General features: G+C 43.2%; 1 protein-coding gene and 1 non-coding gene across 2 annotated transcripts in view; both read left to right on the forward strand.

Moving 5' to 3' along the window:
* The first annotated feature begins 1,911 nt into the window (after positions 1-1,911).
* Positions 1,912-24,524, forward strand: part of IARS1 (isoleucyl-tRNA synthetase 1) — a 111,334-nt gene continuing 88,721 nt past the window's right edge. Inside the window, exons 1-9 of the mRNA XM_086618779.1 lie at positions 1,912-1,947; positions 3,771-3,853; positions 4,261-4,383; positions 7,575-7,665; positions 10,320-10,439; positions 10,986-11,142; positions 11,621-11,740; positions 14,610-14,692; positions 23,383-23,500. Of these exons, the coding sequence (XP_086474905.1) occupies positions 10,321-10,439; positions 10,986-11,142; positions 11,621-11,740; positions 14,610-14,692; positions 23,383-23,500 (597 nt within the window). The 5' untranslated portion in view covers positions 1,912-1,947; positions 3,771-3,853; positions 4,261-4,383; positions 7,575-7,665; position 10,320. The remainder of the gene's footprint in view (positions 1,948-3,770; positions 3,854-4,260; positions 4,384-7,574; positions 7,666-10,319; positions 10,440-10,985; positions 11,143-11,620; positions 11,741-14,609; positions 14,693-23,382; positions 23,501-24,524) is intronic.
* Positions 8,244-8,378, forward strand: LOC147528014 (small nucleolar RNA SNORA84). The gene has a single exon (XR_015222491.1). It is a non-coding gene; the product is annotated as a small nucleolar RNA SNORA84 (small nucleolar RNA).

Below are 24,524 nucleotides of genomic sequence, written 5' to 3' on the forward strand. Positions count from 1 at the left end.
TCAGCCAACCCCCCCTGACAAAAATGCAAAGGGGTGGCTGAGAAATAAATAAACCTCTCCCACCCCCCGAAGCGGAAAGGCCTGGCGGCCGGCAGACTCCTTGCGTGCCCCCGAAACCGGCCAGGGAAAGCCGGGGCGGTGCGTCTGTGCCAGCGCCCGTCTGCGGGGGCTCAGGCGATCCTGCTGCAGAACTCGTCGAAGTCCCTCTCCATGAAGAGCTCGCTCTCGATCACATCGTCCTCCGAGGGGAAGTACTGCTGGCTCTCCTCCTGCAGCGGGCCCGCGGGCTCGCCGGGGCGGTGGGCGGGAGGCGAGCGGGCGGCGGGGCCGGCCTCCCCGGCGCACTCCATCAGCGCCCCGCGGGCGTTCTCCAGCACCCCCAGGTAGGAGTCCATGTCCAGCGGGTCCATCTCGCAGTCCGACCCGCCGCTCTCGGTGCCCACCGAGTCCGAGCGCAGGTGCATGAGCTGGTACTTCTCCCGCATCAGGAACTGGTTGGTGTTGCGGGGCGCCCGCATGCCCGGCGCCCGCCGGCCCAGCACGTTGACGGGCCGCAGGGAGAGCAGCACCCGCGGCCGAGCGGGCCGGTGGCAGCGGCGGAAGGCGCGGCAGTGCTGCTGCTGCTGCTGGTGCTGGGAGTGCTGGTAGTGGCTGTGCGTGCGGCTGCCCAGCAGCTTCCGCGAAACGCCGGGGTGCCTCCCGCGCCGCCCGGGGGGCCAGCGCGACCGGCTGCCGCCCCGCCGGGGCTCGCCGCCCTTCAGCGGCGGCGGGAAGGCGGCTCCCGGTGCCCCCTCATCGCAGGCGGGCTCCCAGGGGGGGCGCCGCGCTCCGCCGCCGCACACGATCAGCTCCGCGCGTCGCAGCATCGCGGCCCTTCGCTCTCACATGCTCCCCGCCGCCGGGAGAGCTGCCGGGACACCTCCGCCGAGCAAGTCCAGCGCCGTCGCCTCCCCCGTGCGCCTTCTCCCGCTTTCCCCTGGGCTGAGCGGCCGGTTGCCAAGAGCCCTGCGGCGTCTCCGCTCGCGGGGGCCTCCTGGGGCGCCTCTACCTTTTCACGATCCGCTCTGTTTTTTTCTTGAGCGGAGCCCCTTTACCGCGCATAGCCTGGCTGAAGGGCTGCGGGCTGGGGGGCAGCTTGACCGGCTCCAAGCCGCCGCCCCGGAGAGATGGTCTCGCCTACTCCCCAGCCGGCCGCTGCCGGGCTGTCAGCGCTCCGCCAGGGGCGGCGCGGCCGGGGCACGGCCCAGGGGGGAAGCGAGCGACGGGAGGGTGCAGGGAAGGCGCGGAGTCCCTCGGTCTAACCTCCAAGCACCGTCCCGCCGCCCCACGCCGACTGGCGGCGCGCCCCCACACCCCCCCGCATTTATAGTGCCCGGCGCAGCCCAACTGCTGCCGCGCCGCGGAGGGGGGAGCACGGCCGCTCCCGAGCGAGCCTCTCCTCGCCAAAGCTCGCCCTCCGTGCCCGATGAGCGCGGGCCCTCTGCGCCACGACGAGCCGCGCTGGGCCGCGCGCTCCTGTCTCCCGGGATAATCCCGGGATCTTCCTCCCGCCCTCCCCCCCCCCGTCCGGTGCGTTTTGGTTTGGCTCAGCGCTTCGGTAGCGTTATTTTGTTCATCCCCTATTCACGAACACCTTTTGCGCTCGGTTCCCCGCACAAGCGCGCTTGCCCTCCCCTCCATTGCAGTGGCAGTACGTAAACTGCTTAAGGCGCCCGTGAGGCGCGGAGCGGCGGTGGAGTTCGGCGGGTGTTAATGGCTCCGGGGAGGGCCGGTGCTCGGCGGGGGTGTGGGACAGAAAGGGGCGCCTGGCGCCGCCGGCAGCGCTCTGGGGCCCGTGACGGAGCGCTGGGAAGCCGCGGCGCTCTGTGCCAGCTCCTTCTTGTGCCCCTTCCTCCCTAACTCCTCACCGGGAGAACAGTGACGTTCCCGCTCGCAGCCCACAAAATGGTGCCCGTGCCTGAGAGGGGGGTGACCGAACCTTCCCCCTGGCGCGGGGAGGGGAGGACGGGCCCGGCGGGGAAGGACACACGGTCCGGTGGGGCCTGTCTCCGCGGACGGGGCGGGCATCGTTTGGTCGGCCACTAGAACCGGTGCAGCCCCGACGGCGGCGGCCCGGCTCGGCCCCCGCCCCGCGGCAGCCGCCGCCATGGAGGCGCGACGCGACGCGGGGCGGGCGGCGCTGAGGCCCGGCCGAGGCCCGAGGCGCGGCCTGTGCCGGAGAGGGGAGTGGGGTGTGTGGGGGATTGATGGCGTTCAGCTGGAGGGGAGGGGGAAAGGAGGGGAGGCCCCTCTCCAGCCTTTCTGGGGGTTGGTTTCTTCCCTTTAACCTTTCCAAATCAGTCGGTGTTTTTTAAGCTATTTAGTGAAAAATGGGAGCAGAGACATTGATTCTCACAGTTGGGGTCTGCCCTGGTTGTTCGTGCTGGGCCCTGATCCATCTGCTACAAATTTCCCCTGGTTTCAAATCTTTTTTTTTTTTTTTTTTGGCTCTGTGTAGAATTCCTGCACTACGAAGTATGGAAGCAACTTGCTTATTTGCCCTTTCTGCATGGTCAATTTGTTGATGAAAAATGAGCTCAGTGTTGTGGCCCAAATGGTTTCAATTAAAGGCCATCCATAAGGACAGTAGATTTTCTTGTGGATAATGTTTTATTATTATTTACTAGTGAAGGGCAAAGAAGTACAAAATATACAGGGGGGAACAAGGTGAAAATCTGCATGTGTGGTAACTCCAGAGTCAACATTGTCAACAACAGATTGTCAACATTTGTCAGTATTTCATGGCTTAAGAGTACAATTTTTTAAGCAGTATATGTTTTAAATACCATTCAGAAATAACACAATATTCCATTTTAAAGTCAACTTGCCTTATCACTTATATGCTTTACAAACTGAAGTCTAAAATGGAAAGAGTTGGCACTGGAGCAAGCACAAGATACAGTTGTCTAGAAAATGCTGCCTTTGCAATCTGAAGGAATGTGAAAGCAGGAGGAGGCTGCAGTGCGTTCAGATTTGATAAAGGGTATGTTTATAAAGAAATAGCTCGTGAAGCAGTCTGAACCTGTTTGGGATTTTTTTTGAGTAAGCTTACACTACTTGTGGAAAAAAGTTCAAATTAAATTAACAGAAGCCACTGTTAAATTAAATGTAAGACTTCTTGAAAGTAATATCCATCTGTCTGCATAGTGAAGAAAGCTTTCTGGGTACAGAAAAGGTCCATAAAATGGTCCATAAAATGGTAAGATGAGTAAAATCTCTGAATTTTTCTGCGTTTTATTCCTCTCTTACCTACCTGTCTTCAGTCTTGAATCAAACTTACTGGATTTTCTTTAAAAAGAAAAGCAGAAGCCCCAAAACATGACAAAATAAAATGCTTAGTTGAAGGAACGCTGCATCAGGTGGTAGAATGTGAGTTCTCCTCCTCTTAGTTCTGAGTTGTCACAGGCTTTTTCATAGTTTTTAGATTCATTAGGAAGCAATATGGGTTAAACAGATTTCTGCTACTTCAGACTTCTCTCCTGGATACAGAACACCCCAGAGCCACACAGGCAGGAATCTCAGCATCGTGTTTATGCCGCAGACTGTCTCCTGGCAAGCACAGGCGCCCAGTGTCTCCCTGTCCTGTTGGTCAGTCCTACTCAGTTTGGCCTCGTTTTGTGTTTTCTGTGGTGTTTATCCGAGTTGGATGCAGACTGAGTTCCCCTTTTAGCTCTTCTAGAGTGACATAAGAAATTCCGTGCAGAAAATAAGTCTTGTGCTTCTTTGTGCAGGTGAGAATTCTGTTTAATGTGACGTGCTTCGCATGTGGATGTGTCCCTCATCTCCAGACTGAGACACTGACCTGTACGGACCAGTGAGTTCATCTTATACCTAATCCTGAAAATCAAAACCCAAAGCTGGCTTTTATTGATTCCCTACATTTTTGTGTTAGTATACAAGTTTCAAGAGCAATTGAAAATCATTACATGGAGGCAGTGGAACTGTTTAGAGCATTATTGATCTGTTTCTGTTCGCGGTTCAGGTGTGCAGATCCGTAGTCTAGATCTGTCTCCCTTCATCGCTTCCCAGGATTCTGTGCCATTTTTCACTGTTGAGAGCCTTTCCACAGCCATTTTCAGTGCTTTCTATAGGTGGAAGGAAATGTTCTGTAATTTCACAGTGCTATGATTGCCAGCCAGTAATAATACTTCTTCATATTCTCAAGTTTCCTTCAACGTATAGGAGTCAATTTACAAGTTGTTTTTTTGTTTTGTTTCCTAGTTGGAGTGTGGCAGTAGAAGAGGGGACTTTGGTTGTATCTACAGTCTTACAAACTGGTGTCTCGACACATGTAGGAGTGTTCCTTCGAGGGAGGCGAGGTCCAGCTTCCGAGTTGTGCGTCTGGTAAAGTCTCTTGAGATGCCCGTGGTGTCCGGTTATTAGAAGAAGCCCAGAAAAGCAGGAGCCCAGCAAAGCTCCTGCCTGGATTTCCCTCCAAGGAAGGGTTTAGGCTCGGGGCACGAGCTGCCAGCCCCTCCTGAGCGCCAAGTTCATTTCACTCGTGGGATTTTAGAGGGTTTTGTACGCGAGGGGAAATCCTGCGGCCGCAGGAAGACGTTCTCGCCCCGTGTTCCAAGCCCCACGGTGCCGCAGCGGCCCGCCGCCCCCGCCTCTCCGCACCGAGGTTTCCCTCAGCCGAGCGCGCCGCGCCTCCTGTGCGCCAGCGCCGCGATGGCGGCCGGCGGGCGTTTTCGAAACGCCATTTTGGTTTGCGAAGGCAGCGTGAGCCGCCAGCCCAGCGGGCGGCCGCCGGCCCCTCACGGCGGGCTGCGCCCCTTCGCCGGCCGGCCCGCCCGCGGCCGGCCCCGCCCCCCGGCTGCGCTGGCCAATGGGAAGCTGCAGGGTGGGAGGGCGGGAAGCGCTTCCCGGGCTGCCCCGCGCCGCCGTGACCCGGCGTTTCCAGGAGAGCGGCGCGCCCAATGGGCGGCCGCCTTATTGCGCCGTCGGCGGGCCAGCCGGTGCTTCCTGTCATGCTTTCCCGGGCCCGGTTGCATCATTGCGGGACGGGCGGCGCTGAGGTGAGCGGCGGCGGGACCCAGCCAGGCCCTCGGGGCCGCGCTCCTGAGACCCCGCATCCCCCTTCCCTGCCGCGCGGGCCGTGTCAGTCAGCCGGGGGTCGGCCCAGAGGCCCCGGAGAGGGGCGGCGCCGCGGCCCTAGAGGCCTTGCGGGCTTTTCGGGGGCGCTTTGCGTGGGTGCCGGGGCCGGGCGGCGCCTTTTAGGTGTCAGGGAAAGCCCGCGGCTCGTGCCCTGGTTGCCGGTCCCGCTGGCTGCGTGCCCCCTCGCCCCGCGCCGCTCAGTGGCGGGTCGCCCAGCGCGGTTTGTGGCCCGGCTGGTGCCTCTCCTGTCACGTCTGGTGCGCGTTAAGGTCCAGCCCTGCGGGCAGTCGGACGGGCTGGCAGCTTTGCTGCTGGATTTTGGCGTTATTAGCGCCTTTCCAGGCGTTAGAGCTAATGTATTCTGTGCTTAAAACTTGATGTTTAGTTTACGTATAAGGTATTCTACTATTGGACTTCTCTGGGTGCTATACAAATTTGCTTTTTCTGAAATTTAGTGATTACTTAACATAGGTTCCTATTAAAGGTTAACCACTTTCCTTATTGCAAAGTCTAATACTTATCAAGGCTCCATTTCATTCATTAGTTGAATGAAGAACTTAAGATGCATTGCAATGTGTAATACCTCTTAAGCATTCCACTTCATCCTTTTAATAGAGAGGAAATTTTTTGAGGAAGGCATGCTTTCGATTACTGTAGCTGTGATGAACTTGATATTTCTATCTTCAGCAAATGTTGGCTCCCCCACCTGCTGGGAGCCTTCCGGAATCTGAAGAAAGCGTATTTTTTTCTGTTTGTTGGTGGCATGCTTAGGAAGTGACTGTCAGGTAATAGCAGAATTTAGTTGGCACATAACAGCAGTATTTGCTGACTCAACTGATGCTAGTTTCTGATTTTTTTAAAAATACATAGTTCAAAGTTATTTCAAAATGACCTAGTGTGTTTTTTTTTCCCAGTGACAGATTTTATACTTTTAATCAAGATAGTATGCAGACAACAGAAAAAATTGCTTAAGATGTGATAAGATATAGCGTAATAGTGAGTTTTTGCATGGTATGAAATATATTTGTGTCTAAACATAGTATTAATTTATGAGTCCGCTCACTGTTTTAGCAATCTTTTAATTGGCTTTTCAGCATACAAAGAAACACTCCTTGCTGGGGACGGATGGGCTATAGTCCGTCTCAGCTAGTGTTTCATCTTAAGTGATATGCTGAGATGAGTTAATCGTGATGCACTTTCCCTAACTCATCCTCAGGTGTCACGTTCAGCTTGAGTAGACTTCAATTACCTGTTTAGAAATTAGAAACTGTCACTTCCTAGTTTCCCACTTCAGTTTTCTGATCTGCTCACTTTGGAGCATATTTTTCAGTAAGAAAAGTCTGTAACTCCTCAGTTTTGTGACACATCAAATAGAAGAGTGCAATAATCAGGCCATTATCAGTCTGCCATGAATAAGGTGTAAATATAAATTTTCTATGTTACCATCAAACCCAGAACTTTTGTGAAGAAAACCATGGTTTTAATTCTCTCCTGAAGTAATTACACTTATAAATTGCAGTGTTGGGAAGACTGGCCATGAGGGTGGCAGCTTTTTGTCCTTTGGGAGAAGAAAACTGGTTGCTCAATTTTTTTTTTACTAAGTTTATTCTTGCATTTCCAACTACTTGGTGGTTTATATCAAGTGCTAGTTCGAGTAGGATGAGATTAATCAGTTTAAAAAGAGGTTTTAAAGACAGATGTGCGTGATTGGTTTGGGTTTTTTTCTCACCCGTTCTCAGGTCCTTGATTAGTGTTGCAGTTTTGTTCCCTGTATAAGGCATTAGCACAAGATTTTCAGAAGCAACGGTTTGTTCCGTAGCTTAGCCTTCTGTTCCCGTCCATCCATCCTTTTATTTTAAACTTGGCTGTTTCCATCTGTTCTAGAAACGGGTGCTTTTGGTTATCAGATGAACAGTTTACAATGTTGTTACCTCAGAAATTGCCTTGCTTCAAAGCTCTGTACCTAAAAAGGCAGACATGGGGAGCTTAGTTCTGTGTGGATGTGAAATAGTGCATTGTTTAACTTTGAGGAAGGCATCTGAAGAAGAAGAAAGGAGGCTCCTCCTTGTCTCTGGAAGGAAGTTTGTGCCTAGGTCTCTTACATGGAATAGTTTGTGAGAGAAGGTGACTGGAACAAGGATAAGAGACTGATCATAAACCTCTTGAAATTAGGAGACCTTTTGTGGCTTTTAGGTTATACTGATTCTTGATCTTTTCAGTTTCTCAGTCAAAAATGAATAATATATTGAAATCCGCTTTGGTTTAGTCATCTGTCTGTATGTGATGTATGTTAAGTCCAACGAATTTCTGAAATATTGCTTCACTTCATCCATAGTGGTATTTTTATTGAATTTTTGTTTAAAAAACAAATATTGTGTTTTTTTAAAAGAAAATATTGAAAAAACCCACAATGCTTGTTTATTTTTTTTGTCTTCTAGAAAAGAAGCCCAGCATAAGTTTGATACTGCTGTAGTCCAATCTACAAACTTTGACACCTCTCCTATTGAATGTTACTGTCTTTTGGAAGAAGTGAGTATACTTTAAAAAGTTCTCTGTGGTGCATTGTCTTAAACGTTAACACTTTTTGTCAGCGGAAAATGAATAGAGAAACAAGAAGACAAAACCCCCTTGTGTTTACTAATCTGTATGTAAAGTTAGGAGTATTGTCCAAAAGTGTTGTTTTATTAGATTCATTTGTATAATAATTTCTGTAATATCGTTTGTGATGTGTTCCACTCAGTCTGTGTTCAAGATACTGAGTTGTCCTTGTTTTTTTTCTGGTTTAAAATACCTAGATTGCTTATAGCAATGAACTTTTCTTACTGTAAGTAAACGGAATTATTCGCATCTCTGTCTATAAACTGATCATGCTTTTCCTGAACACAGAAGTCTTTGCTTTTTTGCTTAACTGAGGTTGACCTTAGATAGATTTTTAAATGTAGTTTGTCTTTTAAATCAATCCGTTTAAAATCCTGTTTTGTAACTTGAAAAAACTGACCTGTGTTATGTATATTGTTACATAGTAATTCTCATCAGTAATTTTTTTTCCCTAGATTTGACATAATAAACTTCTCTTTTAATATTGATAAAAGTGTGTATGAATTTGTGCCCTGTGGTTACTGGACACTGGTTTGTGCATACAGTGCTTCAGTTGGTAGAAATGGGCCAAAAGTGATACTGTGATTTACGCATGGAGTCTGTGATACGTGAGCAGCTTCCATAGCCCGGTCACAGTTACAGACCAGACCTTGAACCTCTGTTTAATTTATCAGATTATGAGTAGCCGACAGCTGGACCGGTTGCCCAAACCTTTGCAGTTATTGTGAACGCTGAGCTTGATCTAAGTAGGATGTGCAGATCCTTAGTTCTCAAGTCAGCTGGCTTGTAGGACGTAAGCTTTGAGGCTGAATTCTTTTATCATCTCTGTTGTCTTCAGCACTGTGATCTTGGGGCTGTGATCAAATCACTGAGCAGTGGCATGGCCTAATTAGTGCTTTGTTGAGTGCTTTGAGATATGATGGTGAAAACTCACGTACAAGTTGTATATACTGTAACTTACTGAGCTAAGACTGATTATTACCTTTTTAAGAATATATCCAGGCCATGTCCATGTGTTCCTTGTCAGCCTGGGATTTCCCTTCCAGCTGCTGTGTCGCCTGTGTACCAGGTTATGGATTTCTCAAATAATTTGTTGTCTTTTTTGATATTTTTGGTTTATTAGTGGGTAGAATGGTCCGTCATTAATATGAAAAGTATGAATGGTGGAATTTACCTGTAGGCTTCATTTTGGGGCACCTTTTTTCAGATGGGTTCAAGTATTGAGCTGGCAAGTTCTGTGGTGGTCTGGGTTTCATTTAAGTAAATGTTTTGGAACTTTAACGCTACCAAGCAGCGTGTCAGCTGTAACTTGACATATTGTCTTTGTGTGTTTGCATTTGCTGCTGCTTATGGTTGCTATTTAACACACCTGAGTACATCAGAAGACTAGGTCCTTGTGCCATTGCTTGTAATTCTATAATGCTAAGCAAAACTTGAGGCTAATGTGTAGTGCTCAGCTCATTCTGGTGTAAGTGCTAAGGAGCAGCAGCACTGGTAAGAGGTGGGAGACCCTGTTTCTTCTCCGCAGTCATCTGCTATAACCTTCATAACGAGTTTTCTTCTGTTATGGAACTCCTGTCTTAAAAATCCTTATTCCACAGAGCTTTTGCTTCATGCTTTGTGTAGCATTTTGTTGAAATTTGATCCCTTTGAACACCAGGCTGCTCTATTGCATGTTTCTAATGATGTTGGGAATTCTCTTCCTTGTCTAGTGACAAGAGCTCGTACATAATTTTGCTTGCAGTGATTTTCGTTGACTTACCCAGAATTGAAGAATGGCTTTTGGCTCTTGTGGCTAAACCCCACCAAATAAAAAAAGGCTCTCAGGAAATGGGCAGCAAGAAATAGCCCCTTTGTAGCTTAGTTCTGACATACTTGTAATACTGAAAAGAAAAGAAAAAAGGCTAGTAGTTGTGCCAGTACTCTGGAAGTTAGAGCTTTTCAGGACGTGCAGTTGAGGTCTTTGAGCTTTTTCCTCATCTGTTTGTTCGACTTCTTCCCACATGTTTGTTATTCAGTGCTGTGTGTCTCAATGATGCTATCTGAGGTCTAGCTGCTTTTAGGACCATCTGGGAATGGTGGCCTACCTAGATGGAAAAATGCGATTTTATACCTTTAAATGGTAGGATTAGATGGTCAGTAGAAAGGAGCCTCTTCTTCACTGGTTTTAGTTCCTGCACTGAAGTCTCACTAATTCACAAACTGATGCTGAAAGGTCAGTTTGAACTTGGAAACTTTTCGTAAAGAAAAACAAACCCAAACTTGTAATCGAAAAATAATTTGGCCTTTGACTACTTGCTATAGGAAACGAAAATAAAAGCATAATAAAAATGAATGACCATAACTGAGTGAATGGAGGATCCTTTTTCTGTTACAAAACTTTGGTGCTAGTCTGTCAAAATTATTAGGGTTTTCTTAGAATATAGCGCTTGCTTCCATGCCCACACTGATTCATACTCTTTGAAAAACTAAGATGTGGTTTGGTGATATGGATTTGTAAGACCAAAAATTGTATTTGTGAAGTCATTTTTTCTCACTTTTATTTAATATGTATTTTTTTTTCTGCTTCATCATTGCTGGGAAAGAATGGTTCAACAAGTTCCAGAAAACATAACTTTTCCAAAAGAGGAAGAGAAGATATTGGAGCTCTGGAAAAATCTTAAGTGTTTCCAGGAATGCCTAAAGCAATCAAAGAATAGACCTAGGTAAGAACCTGCTAAAAGCTGTAGCAACTGTTTGTGATAATGCAAGGTCAGCTTAGCTGTAATGACCTTTTTTTTTCTTTTTTTTTTTGCCTCAGTTCTGTTAACAGCAGCTGCTGCCTTTGCAGATAGCAGTCTTGGCTAATGTTGCTGTCATGTCAGTTCTCATTTATATTTCACTTTGTGAAGAATCCGCAGTGTACAAACAGTAGTAATAAACCTCTTATTTCCTCCTTGTTTGGTTTATAGAAGAAATCTGCAGGTAAGCAAGGACAACTCTTTCTGATGTCTGCCAGCTGTGGAGCAGCATGCTGGTATTTTCAGTAGTAATCTTGGTAGAACTAGCAATCAGTGGGAGCTGAACGGGTTGAAATGTTCCCTTTAGTCCCACTGCCAACATACCACCTGTGCTGGCTGGTAAGAGAAGAGGAAGAAATAGATGTTGTCCTAATAAGACGTAAGAAGCATAAGCATACAGATACACTTACCCTGTTTGAAGAGTTGATGCTCAGTTCTTGATTTAATTAAGAATGTTGTCTTGTGTTGTAGGTTTAACTTCTATGATGGCCCTCCATTTGCTACTGGGCTTCCGCACTATGGCCATATTCTTGCAGGAACCATTAAAGACGTAGTAACCAGATTCGCTCATCAGAGCGGTTTTCATGTCGACAGAAGATTTGGCTGGGATTGCCATGGCTTACCCGTGGTATGTGTATTAAATCTGCCTAGAGATATTTCTGTTGGTTACTCTTCCCAGTGTTGTTACCTGCTTATCAGTTATGTTTCTGTTGCTCTTATGCTTGACTTTGTTGCTGAAAGAGATGTGGAAGTTCTTTGTCCAGTGTGTTGCTCTGGCTTTTGCATGTGTGGTGATTTCAGGTGCTCCCTACTGGACAGCTGCCCTTCTCCAGGCACTCTGTTCAATACCAAAAACTTGTATTTGTTCAGTATGTATTTCAGAAAAGATTTGGTTTTTCTAGAGACAGTAAAGAAGCAGTCCCACCAGAATTATCCTTTGAAATATCTGGTTAGTTCAGGTGCAATACTCATGAAATATCCAAAGGATGAAGGAGGCCCTTTAGCCTCTTTAGAGTACATAGAGCATAAATAAACTGTCTAGAGAAATCCTGAAAGCTTTTGATGACTGCGTGGGTTTTTTGTCTGGTTGTTTTCAATGCTCCCAGGAATATGAGATTGACAAGACCTTAGGCATTAAAGGGCCAGAGGATGTGGCGAAGATGGGGATTGAGGAATACAACAACCAGTGCAGAGGAATTGTGATGAGATACTCAAAGGAATGGGAGGTAAGAACTCAGTGCATATTCTGCTGTATGTTTCTAATTGTATGCGTGCAGGAGTGTTTTAGCTGGGGTGAACTTCATCCTTCTGTCTTTTTGATTATGTGCATAAATCTCATGTCTTTAGCTACCGTATTTCTCACTGGTGATCCTGAAAGGGAGACAAAGAGAACATCATTGTGGCTCAGACCAGGGAGACTGCTGTGATGTCAAGAGAAGGTTACTTTAAGGTAACCTGGAGCTCAAAGTGTCTAACTAGGCACATGGAACAAATAATAGATACATTGAACAAATTATCTCTTTCTTTGTGTCTTCTCTTGTATAGAAAATTGAAAGTAAGATCTTACTTTGATTGTTTTTCAAATGGAACCGATACAGGAAATGCACATTAACCTTCCTTGTTTGGCTTTTCTGGCTCCTCACTTTTAAGTCTTTTAATTGCCAGAGTGTAAGACTATAGCTTATATTTCTGGAGCAGCAGAAGTTCTAGCATCTGGTTTTGTGGCAGAATAGGTGTGGGTAAACCCTCAGTCTTTCAAGAGAACACTGTTCTAAACTTTGCATCCCATGAATATAGTGATAGGGAGAGCATTGGTCTGTGCAGACTCTTTAGGCTGGAGAGCTGTTCCAAGAAGATGGGTTAGATGTTTTCTTCAGAGATGCAAAGATTTTTTTCTAACTGAATAATACTCATCCTATGCATAGGACCTGATGCTGGTTTATTTTTGTCCTTAGCAGTGTGGCCAGAATAAAGTACGCTTAGCCCTGTACTTTGTATCTGTTGTCAGTCTGATGCTCTGTGAAGTGATGACTCTCTTCTGTGCCTTCCTCGAGCTGAGGAGTGGCCCAGGTGCTTTCCTAGCTGTGTCCCTGTATTACAGTGACAGCACGCAATAGCAAGTGCCAAAGGAAGAATAGACCATGTTTTTTCAGCCTTTGTGGCACAGGGCTTTCCTAGGCTGAAGCACTCTGCGCCCCCCCCCAGTTTAGAATCACTAACAGATTTTTCCCTCTTGAATTTATCTATATACATTTTTAGTCTAAATATACTGATGGCATCTGAACAAGGGACTCCACTACTTATTTAAACATAGTTTGAAGAACTCTAGTTCTAAAAAATCATGGTTTCCAGTAAACCTTTGTCTTCACTACCATTTGTTTCTTTTTCTAGGCAGAATAGTCCCAAGTCTTTAGTTTTTCCTCATGCTGAAGCTTGTTCTACCTTATCACACTTCTATGTATGTTCTCTAGTCCTGCTGTATTCCTGTTGATTGAAACAGCAATTTTTTATTTGAGTATCACTTACCTCTTGCCCTTGGGAGCGTTTTAAGATTATGGCCATTATCTGAAGAAACTACAACTGCCTTTGTTAGAGTAGCTGTGGCCTAAATCTGAGCAAGTGGCTGGATGAAAAGCACGGGGTTTGTCTTCAAATATATGATCATCCATCTATACTCTAAAATCTGTGTTTCAAAAATGCCATCAGTGATGCTTTGTTGCTCTTAGAAATAAGAAGATTCATTTTGGTTCATGTTTTGTTTTCCATAGTTGTCCTTTTAACTTGCTGTTTTCTTCAGCAACTGGTATTTTTGCGGTGCTGATTAGTCCAAATACTTAATCTTTTGGATGGTGAATGTATTTTGTTTTGTGCATGTATATGTGTGTATTTCCACACACAGACATATATTTCAGATTATTAATAAAAGTAATGAAGTTTAAATATTGTGTTTGTGATTGACTGGTAGTAGATTCAAATATTTGGGAATGGTGTTAGGAGAGTAATTCCTAACATTGCTATTGGAGATAGTGTTTATTTTCTGACTGGAGTGGCTAGCAAATGTTCGAACCTTGTATGAAAAAAATGTGAAAGGTTCCTTGGATGTGTGAGATCTTTCAGTACTGAGACCAAATGTAATATTCCAGCTTTGTGGATCCTTGTACTCATCAGTCCCAGGGTTTGAATCTTAATAGTAGAATGTCAGAGTGGCTTAAAGGTCAGAAGCAAAACTGATATATTTCAGGAGCTCAGGTGTTACGTGAAAATATAGAGGTGAGAGAATTGGTTTGCTTTGTTTTCACTTTACTAGTTTGACATTCAATATGGTCTGTGCGTAACAGTATCAGGACAGGTGTCTCTGAGCTTGGTGATTGGCAGAGCTAGGGGTTCTGCTAGCTGTGAAACTGGCAAGAGAGTGCCACTTGTCCAAGTGAATCCCATAGCTGGCTTATTACTCATTAGTTTTCATATTCTGTGCCAGTGGATGTGGCCATAATCTGCCCTGAGACAGGGACTAACACCTGTCAGTCTTGAGGTCTTTGGCAGCCCTGTCATAGCTTTGCAAAGTCAAAGGAGGCAGTTGGCCCTGAAATAGTTTTGATAACTTCTTGTGACATATCAATTTCTTTCAGCATTTGTCTTCAAATTACATCATGTTTTCATATAACTGAAAGCTGATAGACTGTGTTCTGGGTTTTGACTATCTCTGCAACTAGTTTAAAAATAGAAACAAGACCGCTGTAATCAAAAGCAATTTTCAGGCACTTGAACCTTGGCTGAACCTTGAATGATCCACCACTTCTGTTTGATGAATGATCCAAATGATCTACCATTTCTGTTTAGTGGTGTTGAGCACGTTTTCCTGTTTTGTGACCTGGGTTCTAAACAATTATGTTCATGGTTTCATTCTTTGCTTATTTCTGCCTGTTTAAATACACTGTTTGGAATTACTGACAGGCTAAAATATTTCATAATGTGTTTCATTGATATGGGGCAAACACTAATCATAAAAATGAAGCTTTTTTACAGGATAAATACTGAAAATGTATCATGATCTTTAATGTTAAGATGCCTTTCCATCTGTGTGTTTCTTAACAGTTCAGTGTTACCAGATTAGGACGCTGGATTGATTTTGAAAATGACTATAAAACTCTTTATCCCGAGTTCATGGAGTCTGTGTGGTAAGTTAACTTACGTACACTGCATACATGCTTTGTGAGTTTGGAATGTTCAGAAGGCTTCAATTGTTGTAAACATATCTTTGTCCATACATCACTAGAACTATTTTGAAACATGCCAAATTCAGATAAACAGTGGGCGAAGTAATTAAGGTGATGTGAAGTCTCTTGGTGGCGAAGTGAGGGAATTAACTGACCTACTGTTTTGTTCTTCAGGATGGTGGGGTTTTTAAGAATAAAGTGCAACAGTGCTGCTTTTATTGAGACCCAAAATCTTACTGGTCCATGTCAACTTAAAAGCAGTTCTGAAGATCTGCTAATATGTTCCTTGCTTTGTTTAGAAACTGCGTTATATCTCTACATTCTTGATGTTCTCCACACTGTCAGCTGCAAGTGGGCAAACTACCCAAACTCAGTTTAGCTCCAAAGCTCTTCTTCAAGCCTGAATTTAGAGGCTGGGAATCTGCTGTTCTCATTTTCTTGGCAGCGTAATTTGACAGCTGTCTTGGACTCCTGGTGCAGAGCTAAGTAAAGTTTGGGCATTTTGGCAGAGTGACTGTTGGAATTCCAAAAGACAAGACAACTTTATAAGTTAAGGGTAATCAAATTGACCTAACACAGTGAGGAAACAGCAATGTTGAGTCCTTCAGGTGATAGAATGACAAGGTGCATTGCAGGGAGAGGGTTAGCAGAGTATGAGCTGAGAAAAAGACATTGAAAAGCATATTGTATGCATACTAAAGTCTTATTAATGTTTTTTAATGTTAGTTTTAGTAATAACCTTTAATGGTATCGTTAGTTACATATAGCTATGATATAGGATCAACAGAACTTCTAGATGTCTCTGAAGCCATTGTAGAAGGCTGAAGTGCCGGTGAGTTTTCAATGAGCATTGGAAAAGATGGTGCGAAGGGAGCAGATGTTTAACTAAGCTGAAGAAAACCCTGCATAACGATAAGGACTGACAAGAAACTTTCCTTTTATAAGTTATAAAAATAACTTAGTGGCACCTTTAAATCCTATTTAACTAGCATCTTCTAAGGACCATGTAAAACACAAGCTTGACTTGAACTAGCTGCAGAGTCTTTCTCAACAGCCCAAGCCTTTTTTTGTGGGTTCTTTTCTGGCTTTTTTTTTTTTTTTTTTTTTTTCCCCCTTTCAAAGAAAATTTCTAGTCTTTCACCTGGCTTACAGAGGTTACCTCCTCTAATGCTTGCTTTGGTTAGAGACTCTAAAATATAAACTTTGGATCTGAAATCTCTGTGGTGTGAGATTCAGGAAGTATGTAGGCAGACAACCTCTTAATTTTGTACTTCTCTTGCTTCCTGGTGCTATTAATTTTCTATGTAATCATGTAATGAAATAGATTTTTTTAAAAGTCTGTTTTTAAACCCAGGTTTTCTGGAAAGTCTAAGTCTTGGGGGCAGGTGACAGTGCCATTACCAGCTTATGCTCGCAGTAGATCAAGAGGTGGAACCACTGGTATCCGCATAGAATGGGTGGAGGAGGGGAACTGAAAAGGAATGCAGGGTGCCTGTTCCAAGGCTAAGGGAGATAATGCTTAAAGAGAGCACTGTAAATGTAGGTACAGTAGTGCCTTTGACAGAATAATGTACAATTTTTCTAAAAAAAAAAAGGATCGTTACCTAGGCAATCATCAAACTGAACATCTGTGCATCTGTGTTACTGAAGTTACATTTTATGTCCATTAGGAGGGTTCATTTGAACGGCAGGTTCTAATGTACTCCTCTTACAGTTGATTTTTTTTTTTTAATATATAAGTTCCTTTTTAAATTTAAAAAAAAAGTTTTCAAACTTTAGTGTCTGGCTAAGTATGAAAGAGAAACTGCTGATTAATTTCTGTATTGGCTGTAACTTGGTGATCATATTGGCCTGTCCAGTGTTTTTATCTTTTTTTGTTTGTTTGTTTTTTTCTTTGTTCTGCCTGTGAGAGTAGAACACTGCTCTTAGGCCCAGAAAAAAACATTGATGATAATAATGATAGTGAGCGTAGCAACCATGGATTTCGTGGTTAAAATATAGTAAGGATTTTGTCTTTAGTCTTTTCATCAGCTAAACATATCTGTTTAGGTTTGTGTGTTTTGTTTTTTTTTTTTCGTCTCTAGCTCCTCCTGAGGCTTGCAGTTCTGGAGTGGGCTGAACTGGAATTTCTAGCTTTCTGTGAAATGTCATGTTTTCATCCATGATGTATGTGTTGAGTTCAGTGAGCTAATGCAATACTTGTGATAAATGTTGTTTCCACTGGTGGCTGATTTTATCCAAGACTCAAGACAATAAATACATCTTTTGTTAATATTATCTTGTTTTGTAGAGATACTGTAGAAGCTCAGGATGCTGGAGAGCATTCTTTTTCATATTTTATAAATATAAATAAAGGGTTTGTTGGAAATGGCTGCTTTGTAAGTATTTTGGTGCTGTGCCATGTGGTGGCTGACAGAATAGAATGAATTTTCAGCCTGCTAAATTTTGACTTGGAACAAAGCTTCATCTGATGATAAAATTGTGACATCCTGGCAGAATTTTTCAGGAGACTGTGGAAGGTTGATGTCATTAAGAGGTGATACTGCAATGGCTTTTCATGTGAGGATACAGTAAACTCTTCATGCCTTAACTTAAATAGAACCTTTAAATTCTAATTCTGTACAACTTGTGTCCTGCAGCCAGCTTCAATCTTGGTGAAAATGTGTCCTTCACTGAAAACAGTGCAATGAGAATGATGTTGTTGAGCTAGCATGGAACAAACATGCGATACATTCTTACCTTTTTTTTGGTACAGCTCATGAGATGAACGCAGTGAAATTGAGAGAAGTTTGGTCTGATCTTAAACTTTTTGGTGATCTGTGGTTGGTCTGAAAGAAGCATATGAGCTTTAGGAAAAAAAACCCCACTATTACTGTCTCCACTACTGGCTTGTGAGTTGGCACCTCAAGAACAGTTCTCCCTGGGCACTGCGGAAACAGCCTGCGAAGTGCTGAGGAGAGGAGGGGAATAGCTCTGCGGTCAGAGCTGTGGCATGCTTCTGGGTCTGATGACTTGGGGTTTTGATTTCCTCCTTTGCACAACTTTTGGCATTAGTTAAACAGCTTTCGGTCATCATCTAGTGGCTACATTTAACAATTGCAGTGTGAGCCTAGTTCAATTTTAAAAACAGTTTAAAAGTCCTTTTGTGGTAATGCTAGATAGTGGGTGGGGAGAGAAAGAAAAGCATTCCTAGTTATGATAGAAAATTGGTACTTTACATGTTTGAGATCATGGCTCTGTGTTGAAAACTGCTGTGTTGACTGTGGAAATGCAGTATGGAGCTGCTTTCTGTGATGGGGCTTTTTGTCGGTTTTTACCTTCCCTCCACCGGACCCATCTCAGTTGCTCCACCTTTCCTTTTAGGATTGTTATTAAGAGGGGACCTCCCTTTCCTTCCTTACCAGGTGTGGCCTTTGGCCTCACAGCCCTGCCCTTGGATGTCTGTAGTAGTGTCAGGCTCGGTGTGCCACCACGCTGCTTCTAGGCTGCAGCTGAAGAGGTTGTAGATAGCTCTGGAAACGGGAACATTTCCCTCGAGTTGCCTGACTCTCTGTGTGTAGCTTTGCTTTTGTTTTGGCATGGCAGTTTTTTCATACTTTGTTTTCAAGATGAGCTCTGTCACTAGGTGCCAGTGTCCAGCTGCCTTAGCCCTTCTCAGCAAGAAGGTGCATGGGGACGAGTCATTGAGAGGAGGACTAGTTTGTTGTGAAGATCAAAGCAACTGGATTGTTATGTTGTTGTGTAGTTATTTTTTTTTTAAATTTTCTGCGTGAGCAGTAAAAGTAGTTTTCTGCCTTCATTTCTTTTCGTGCATGTGGAGTTTATCTAGTACTAAACCAGACTAATTTCAGAACAACAGATCTCTGGGTCCTAACAGAATACTAGTTCCTAGTGGAATACACTATGTTCCTAGTGGAACATATGTACTATATGTACAGCGGAGCTATACACTAGTTCCTAGGGGAATACACTATGCATTTTGTGTATTCTATGTTTCTTTAATGATTCTCTAGAGAGATATTGTTAATAAGAAATCTCTTTTGTCCAATGCTAGCTGCGTTTTTTCCTCACGCTTTTATTTCTTTTGCACATTTACTGCTCTATTCCCCTTATTGTTATCTTCTTGCCCATTCCAGTCCTTGTTTTATCTTCTTACCTGTATTTTGAAGGAAGAGTACACTTGGATGATCTTTGGGTAAGTCTAGCATCAGTTTTAGGTACTTATATTTTCTGCTACACAGGTATTTTGCACTTCTGGCTTGATCCAGAATCATTCAACACACTGATCCAAAGGTTATGTCAGGAAATCCCCTCACTCTTGTGAGTTGAGAGCTTGGAGGGTAGACCTGGAGCAGAATGATCTCTATTTGCGGGAATTTTAAAGCTTTTACTGGTAGTTGAACATAAAACTTGGGAAATTCTGTACTTACGATTCCTAGGGCCCAGAAAAAAAACTTTTTCTGTCTGTCTTAAAGTATCTTTCAAAGATGCTATGCTAAACTTTGTGTTTTTTACTGGACTTAATGTTCATCTTACATTTATGCTGTTTTTTTGACTCATGTCCAGTGTTTGAGTACTTTTTTTGTCCTATGTTTTTTTGTCCCCATGCATCTGTTTTGATCGTTACTTTCTTTTTGATTTCATCTTGTCTTTCAAGTGTTGCTCATGAGTCACAGGAGAGCCTTTTCCTCAGAATCCCTGTTGCTTATGGTGCTGTTTGGATGCAGTCTGCTTGCTGAACTGTGTAGGTGGCAGGACTTTTCTTATGTAGTGTGTTTGATTTTTGGATTTGTTTTTTTTTTTTTTTTAAGTCTACAGAGGCTGTTAAATTCTTGTTTTATCTTGACATGAACCAATACTAGGTCACACAGCAGTAATTTTGTTATCTATACTACCATGGATGTGTGGAAATCATACACTTGTAGATCCTACTGTCGTAATGTTCTGCCCACCTTTCTTTTAGCCTTTGGTAACTGAGTTAACAATTCTTGGGATTTTTTTTTTTTTCTTAAAAATAAAAAAAGGGGGAAAAGCACTTTGTATGAGCTTGGAAATAATTTCTCAATATTAGTAATAAGTACTTTCATCTTCTGGAAAACTGGGAGTTTTGGAACCCTTAGAAAATTCTTGGATACTGAATCATTGCAAACAGAACCGCTTAATCACTTGAAATCACTCGTTACCCTAAAGAAATTCCATTACAAGAACTTGGGAAGCTCCAAGATCAAATCCTTCTTTTCAATATGAAGTGAATGTATGTGTTTGAAGAGAGAGCAGCTTGATTTTGCATCTGCTAGAGGATACTGTGGGCTGTTGGATTTTGTGTGGGATGCCAAAGGTATTTTGAGTGTTGCGTTGACTGATGCAGTATCTTTTGGAAGCAAAAACTCCCTTTGTAGGAGTTTTATTATATCCATGTGGTGGTTGCATGGTGTGTACGTGACTGTGATCAACAAATACGTAGCAAAATTCTAATTTCTTTGAAGTTGTTATGGCTGTGAGAGAATGTCACAATCTGACTGGGCTCAAAACAGTTGTGTCCGGCCCTCGTTACACTTTAGGAACAACAGATGTGTGTTCTCAGTTTGTGTCACGATTTTAGAAGTTAAAGCTACCTTGCATCTTTAGGGACCCGATTCTCTGTTAACAAGTAGCTGAATTATACATCTTGAGTTCACCTTTTCCCTAACCTTATTTTTCTTCAATAAAGGATTACGTAAGTGCTGCTGCCACAGCCAAGAGGATGCAGCTACGTTTATTTACATTTGAGGAGAAACGTAGCAGAAATTAGGGGATCAGGATTTAATTTTTAGCTTCTGTGAATAAACTTTTTCTGATTGTCGGTAGAAAGGAGCTCTGTGGTTTTGTTAGCTTATTTGTTTCAGAAAGAACTGCTGTTTCAGTTTTGGTTTACAAACCCAGAGCCTCTTTCTTGCAAATTATCAAAATGTAGCAAGCATAAGGGTTAAACCACTGTTTGATCGGTTATTGTCTAAAATATGATGTGTTGGATTTCTAAGCAAAACATGATATAAGTGCCTCTTACTGTTTGAGCTAGGTTCATCTTCAGCAGCTGCTTTGTTTTAGGTGGGCAGTGCTGCTAGCAGAAGCTCTTGGAGAGTCATCTCCTGTGCATTTCTGATGGTCACACAAGAACTGTTCTCAGCTTTCTTGTTAAGGGAAAGCGATTAGGTGTTTTTCGAGGTACCAGAACAGCTTTTTGTAGCGATACCGAAGGCTATTGCAGCAAGCAGCAGTCTTGACTCAATCACAGTTCTACTTGTTATGTCGGAATGGTTGTCTGGGGAAGTGGTTATGGTAAACTATGAAGGAGCGGTCGTTACGAACTGTGATGAGAGCTCTGAAGAATGATAACGGTTTGAAAGCTCGTCTTGCTCCTCAGTGGAACAGCTGGGGAGCACTTGGTTTGCAATAGGGCACAATTCCCACAAGAGGGAGATGCTGGCTTGGATTTTTAACTTGGCAGCTCCATCTAGTGTTCACCTTTCCTGAAGTTTACAGTTATATTTACAGCTGAATTAAATATTCAGTGTTTCTCTGAGTAGTTTTCTTCTCTGCTGTTAGTAGGCAGTGTTCTATAGAAAGTAGAGATAAAGTGGAGCTTTTTTTCTATAGCTATTTTAGTTAACTGTTTCTGAAAGGCAAGTAGAACACCTTCAGTGTAAATGCTGTCACTTTGTCACAGTCTGCATTAATTATGCTCTGAGATGGTAAGCATACATTTAGATTTTTTTTTTTAACTTGCAAGAAAATTTCTGCAATTAGCCAGCTCAAATGTATATGTTTAACGCTGATGAAACTATATACACGAATCGTTTTTATAAAAGACAGATTTATGTTTATGCAAGTTTAAGTTGATGCAGTCTCTGTAAAACAGATGCCCTCACTATGTTTCGAACTTGGATTTGGGGTCAGGCAGCCCCAGCTTGCCTGTGGGTGACATTTGTTACTTTAACAAGGTTACTTCTGAGTTGTGCGTGTAAGGTAAGGCACCTTTGTTGGAGTGCACAGCTCTGAAGGGCTTCCAGGTTTGGCGTCTTTGTGGCACAACTTGATGCCGCAGAGGATCTCTTAGTCTTTATCCACCTTAGAATTCAGATTATTTAATTTTTCTGATATTAGTGACCATTCATAGGAAATTTTGGACTTTTGCTAGAGGCCCACGGATGAATCTGAGTGAACTGCATGTCTTCTCCGTATGACAGTCTATATGTTCTCCAACTGTCTGATCTGCAGCACAATAATTATTCTGATTAAGATACCGTATGACTTCCATGACAAGCCAGTGTGTATCTTTTGATGTTCTTGTTTCAGGCTGCAGATAGAAATCAGTGCAATAATCTACTCGTGTTTTGTCTTGAAGATTAGGATTTCAAACATAGAAGGCAAGACACTGACTTAAATACCAGTCCAGATTCTCAAGCACAAAATGACAGCCTGCAGAAAAAAAGTGCTGCTTGCCAAGAATGGGGTTGGTTGCTTAGCAATGAGCTATTTATCTGGAAAGGGATCCAGAAAAGTGATCAGGATGCTTTGAAAACATAGTTTGAGCAAAGGAGTTTTTGAAGTCAGCACTGTTTAACAATTTAGATGTGGAATTTGAAATGACCAGACTCTGCAGAAGCTCTGAGTTGAAGCTGGCATGATGATTTAAGGCTTGCCCTCTCCTGCCCTCTGCTAACCTGCAGATTATACCACTAAGCGTGCAAGTCAGTGAGACCTGATAAGCTGACAAACGTTGATGATCCTATAGCAAACCCTGCAGTATTCAGATACAGGGAAATGTGGGGTTTTGTTCGTCACGTGGACACTTGATGAGGTGCTATGTGAAGTATATTTCTCTTCTAGCTTCTCTTCATCTTGAGCATTGACTCCATTTGTCGTGTTGTAGTATTATGTGCTGTCTGGATTATTTCAAGAAGATGTAAAGATCCAAATCTTCTACAGACTGTGCTGAAGACTTCATAAACAGAATTAAAGCTTGATGTGAGAATGATGTGATCTGGGACAGGAGCTGAGTGAGATGAGCTAATAAAGGAGAACATTAATGTAAATTGTGGTACCATATAACTGAGTTAATTACTTTGCATGGTTAGCTGCGCCCTCTTGTGAAAAATGCTCTTCAGACTGTCAGGATTTACTTGGGGTGAGTTGCAGGTATCTCTAACAGGTATCTGTCTCTCTTCTGTAGCACTGGTTGCTGTAGTAGGTGCTTAAGATCACGTGATAAATGAGCCCTCATGTCACTACATGTCTTCTCTCTAAATTATGACTGATTTCAGCCTTGTTAATAGTTCGTATTTCAGGTGGTCTTTGTATTCAAGAAATTTGAGAAAGATTAAGTAATACGGATTTGTGTTTCATCAAAGTACCACATGCAGTCAGTGCAGGGAAAACCAAGCTGCTAGAATCAGCCAGATTCTAAAGCTAAAAATCAGCCAGAAATGCAGTTGCAATCAGTTTATCTCTTTCCTTTTGACTTGCAAATATTGTCTTTAGTTGATGATTGATTGTTTAAAAAAAGGATGTCATTTAGAACAGCACTCCAGCTAAAGCAGAACCTCATTTTGCAGTTGATTTACTAAATTTGGAACGCCAAGTGCTGTTTCATGTTCCTCGTTTACTTCCAGGTGGGTTTTCAAGCAACTGTATGACAAAGGACTGGTGTATAGAGGTGTTAAGGTCATGCCTTTTTCGACTGCTTGCAACACCCCGCTGTCAAACTTTGAGTCCCATCAGAATTACAAGGTAAGTCAGAATATGTGTACGTTACGTGTCGCAATCAGATTTCTCTATTGTTTTCAGTTTGGATTTGGAAAGCTTTAGTATTTTTTGCTTGGTGGTACATAAGCATATTATTACACTCCAAACTGATAGGAAAAGTTTAGGTAAATAGGTTGGCTTTTACTGTATTTGTTTGGATCACTTCATGTCAGCTGCCTTCCGTGTTCTTCTTGGTTACTACTTGCCAGTATATAAAGTACGTACTTTGTTTTATTCTGGTAAATTACTCTCACTTCCTCTCTGGGCTCTCAAGATGAGTATTGCATTGTGTTGGGTTTTTATGGTAAATACTTAAAAGAGAACTGCAGCTGTCCCTGTCTGTGCAGATCCATAAAAAGGAAGGTCCTTGGCAGAGTTGAAGTCTTCTGTGAGGGGATTAATAAGAGTTGTCAAAGATTGTGTTTGGTTGTAGAGCAGTTCGATAGTAGCTCTTCTAAGAATCATTAATTTAGATTGAGAAATTCCAGGAAATGTTTTATCTGATATAACGCATGATATGCTCTTTTATAAGATGTTTCTTTAAAAATGAATGACTAGATGTAGTAGATGCAGATTCTCATTTGCAACAAACTTGTGTTCACATACGTGAAGGCAGAACTCATGTCCCAGTTTTCCAAATTTCATGTTAGTTTATGGACAGAGGTTTTGTATCCTTTCCAATCCCCACTCAGGCCTCCATATCCTTATATCGTAAATCCTTCGCTTACATTGTTACAGCAGAGAGCGAGCACAAATTGTACATCTAGTCTTTTTTACATCTTGCCTGAAAAAGGCTGATTTTCTGGCCAAAAATAGTGGTTTTAAAACAAACGTTTAAATAGACTGTAGTACAATGCAGTCCACAGATACTGGAGCTTTCCATGTTGCTGAGGGATATTTGACCATACTGAAGAATAAAGGTTTTGTGATTTAAGAAAGTGAGACCTGTAAAGATACCTTGATATTTGTGACTGTCTGACAACTGAAATAATTACTTTGCTCGTACTTA

The sequence above is a fragment of the Tauraco erythrolophus genome, chromosome 12 (assembly GCF_009769465.1).
Source record: "Tauraco erythrolophus isolate bTauEry1 chromosome 12, bTauEry1.pri, whole genome shotgun sequence".
Taxonomy (NCBI): domain Eukaryota; kingdom Metazoa; phylum Chordata; class Aves; order Musophagiformes; family Musophagidae; genus Tauraco; species Tauraco erythrolophus.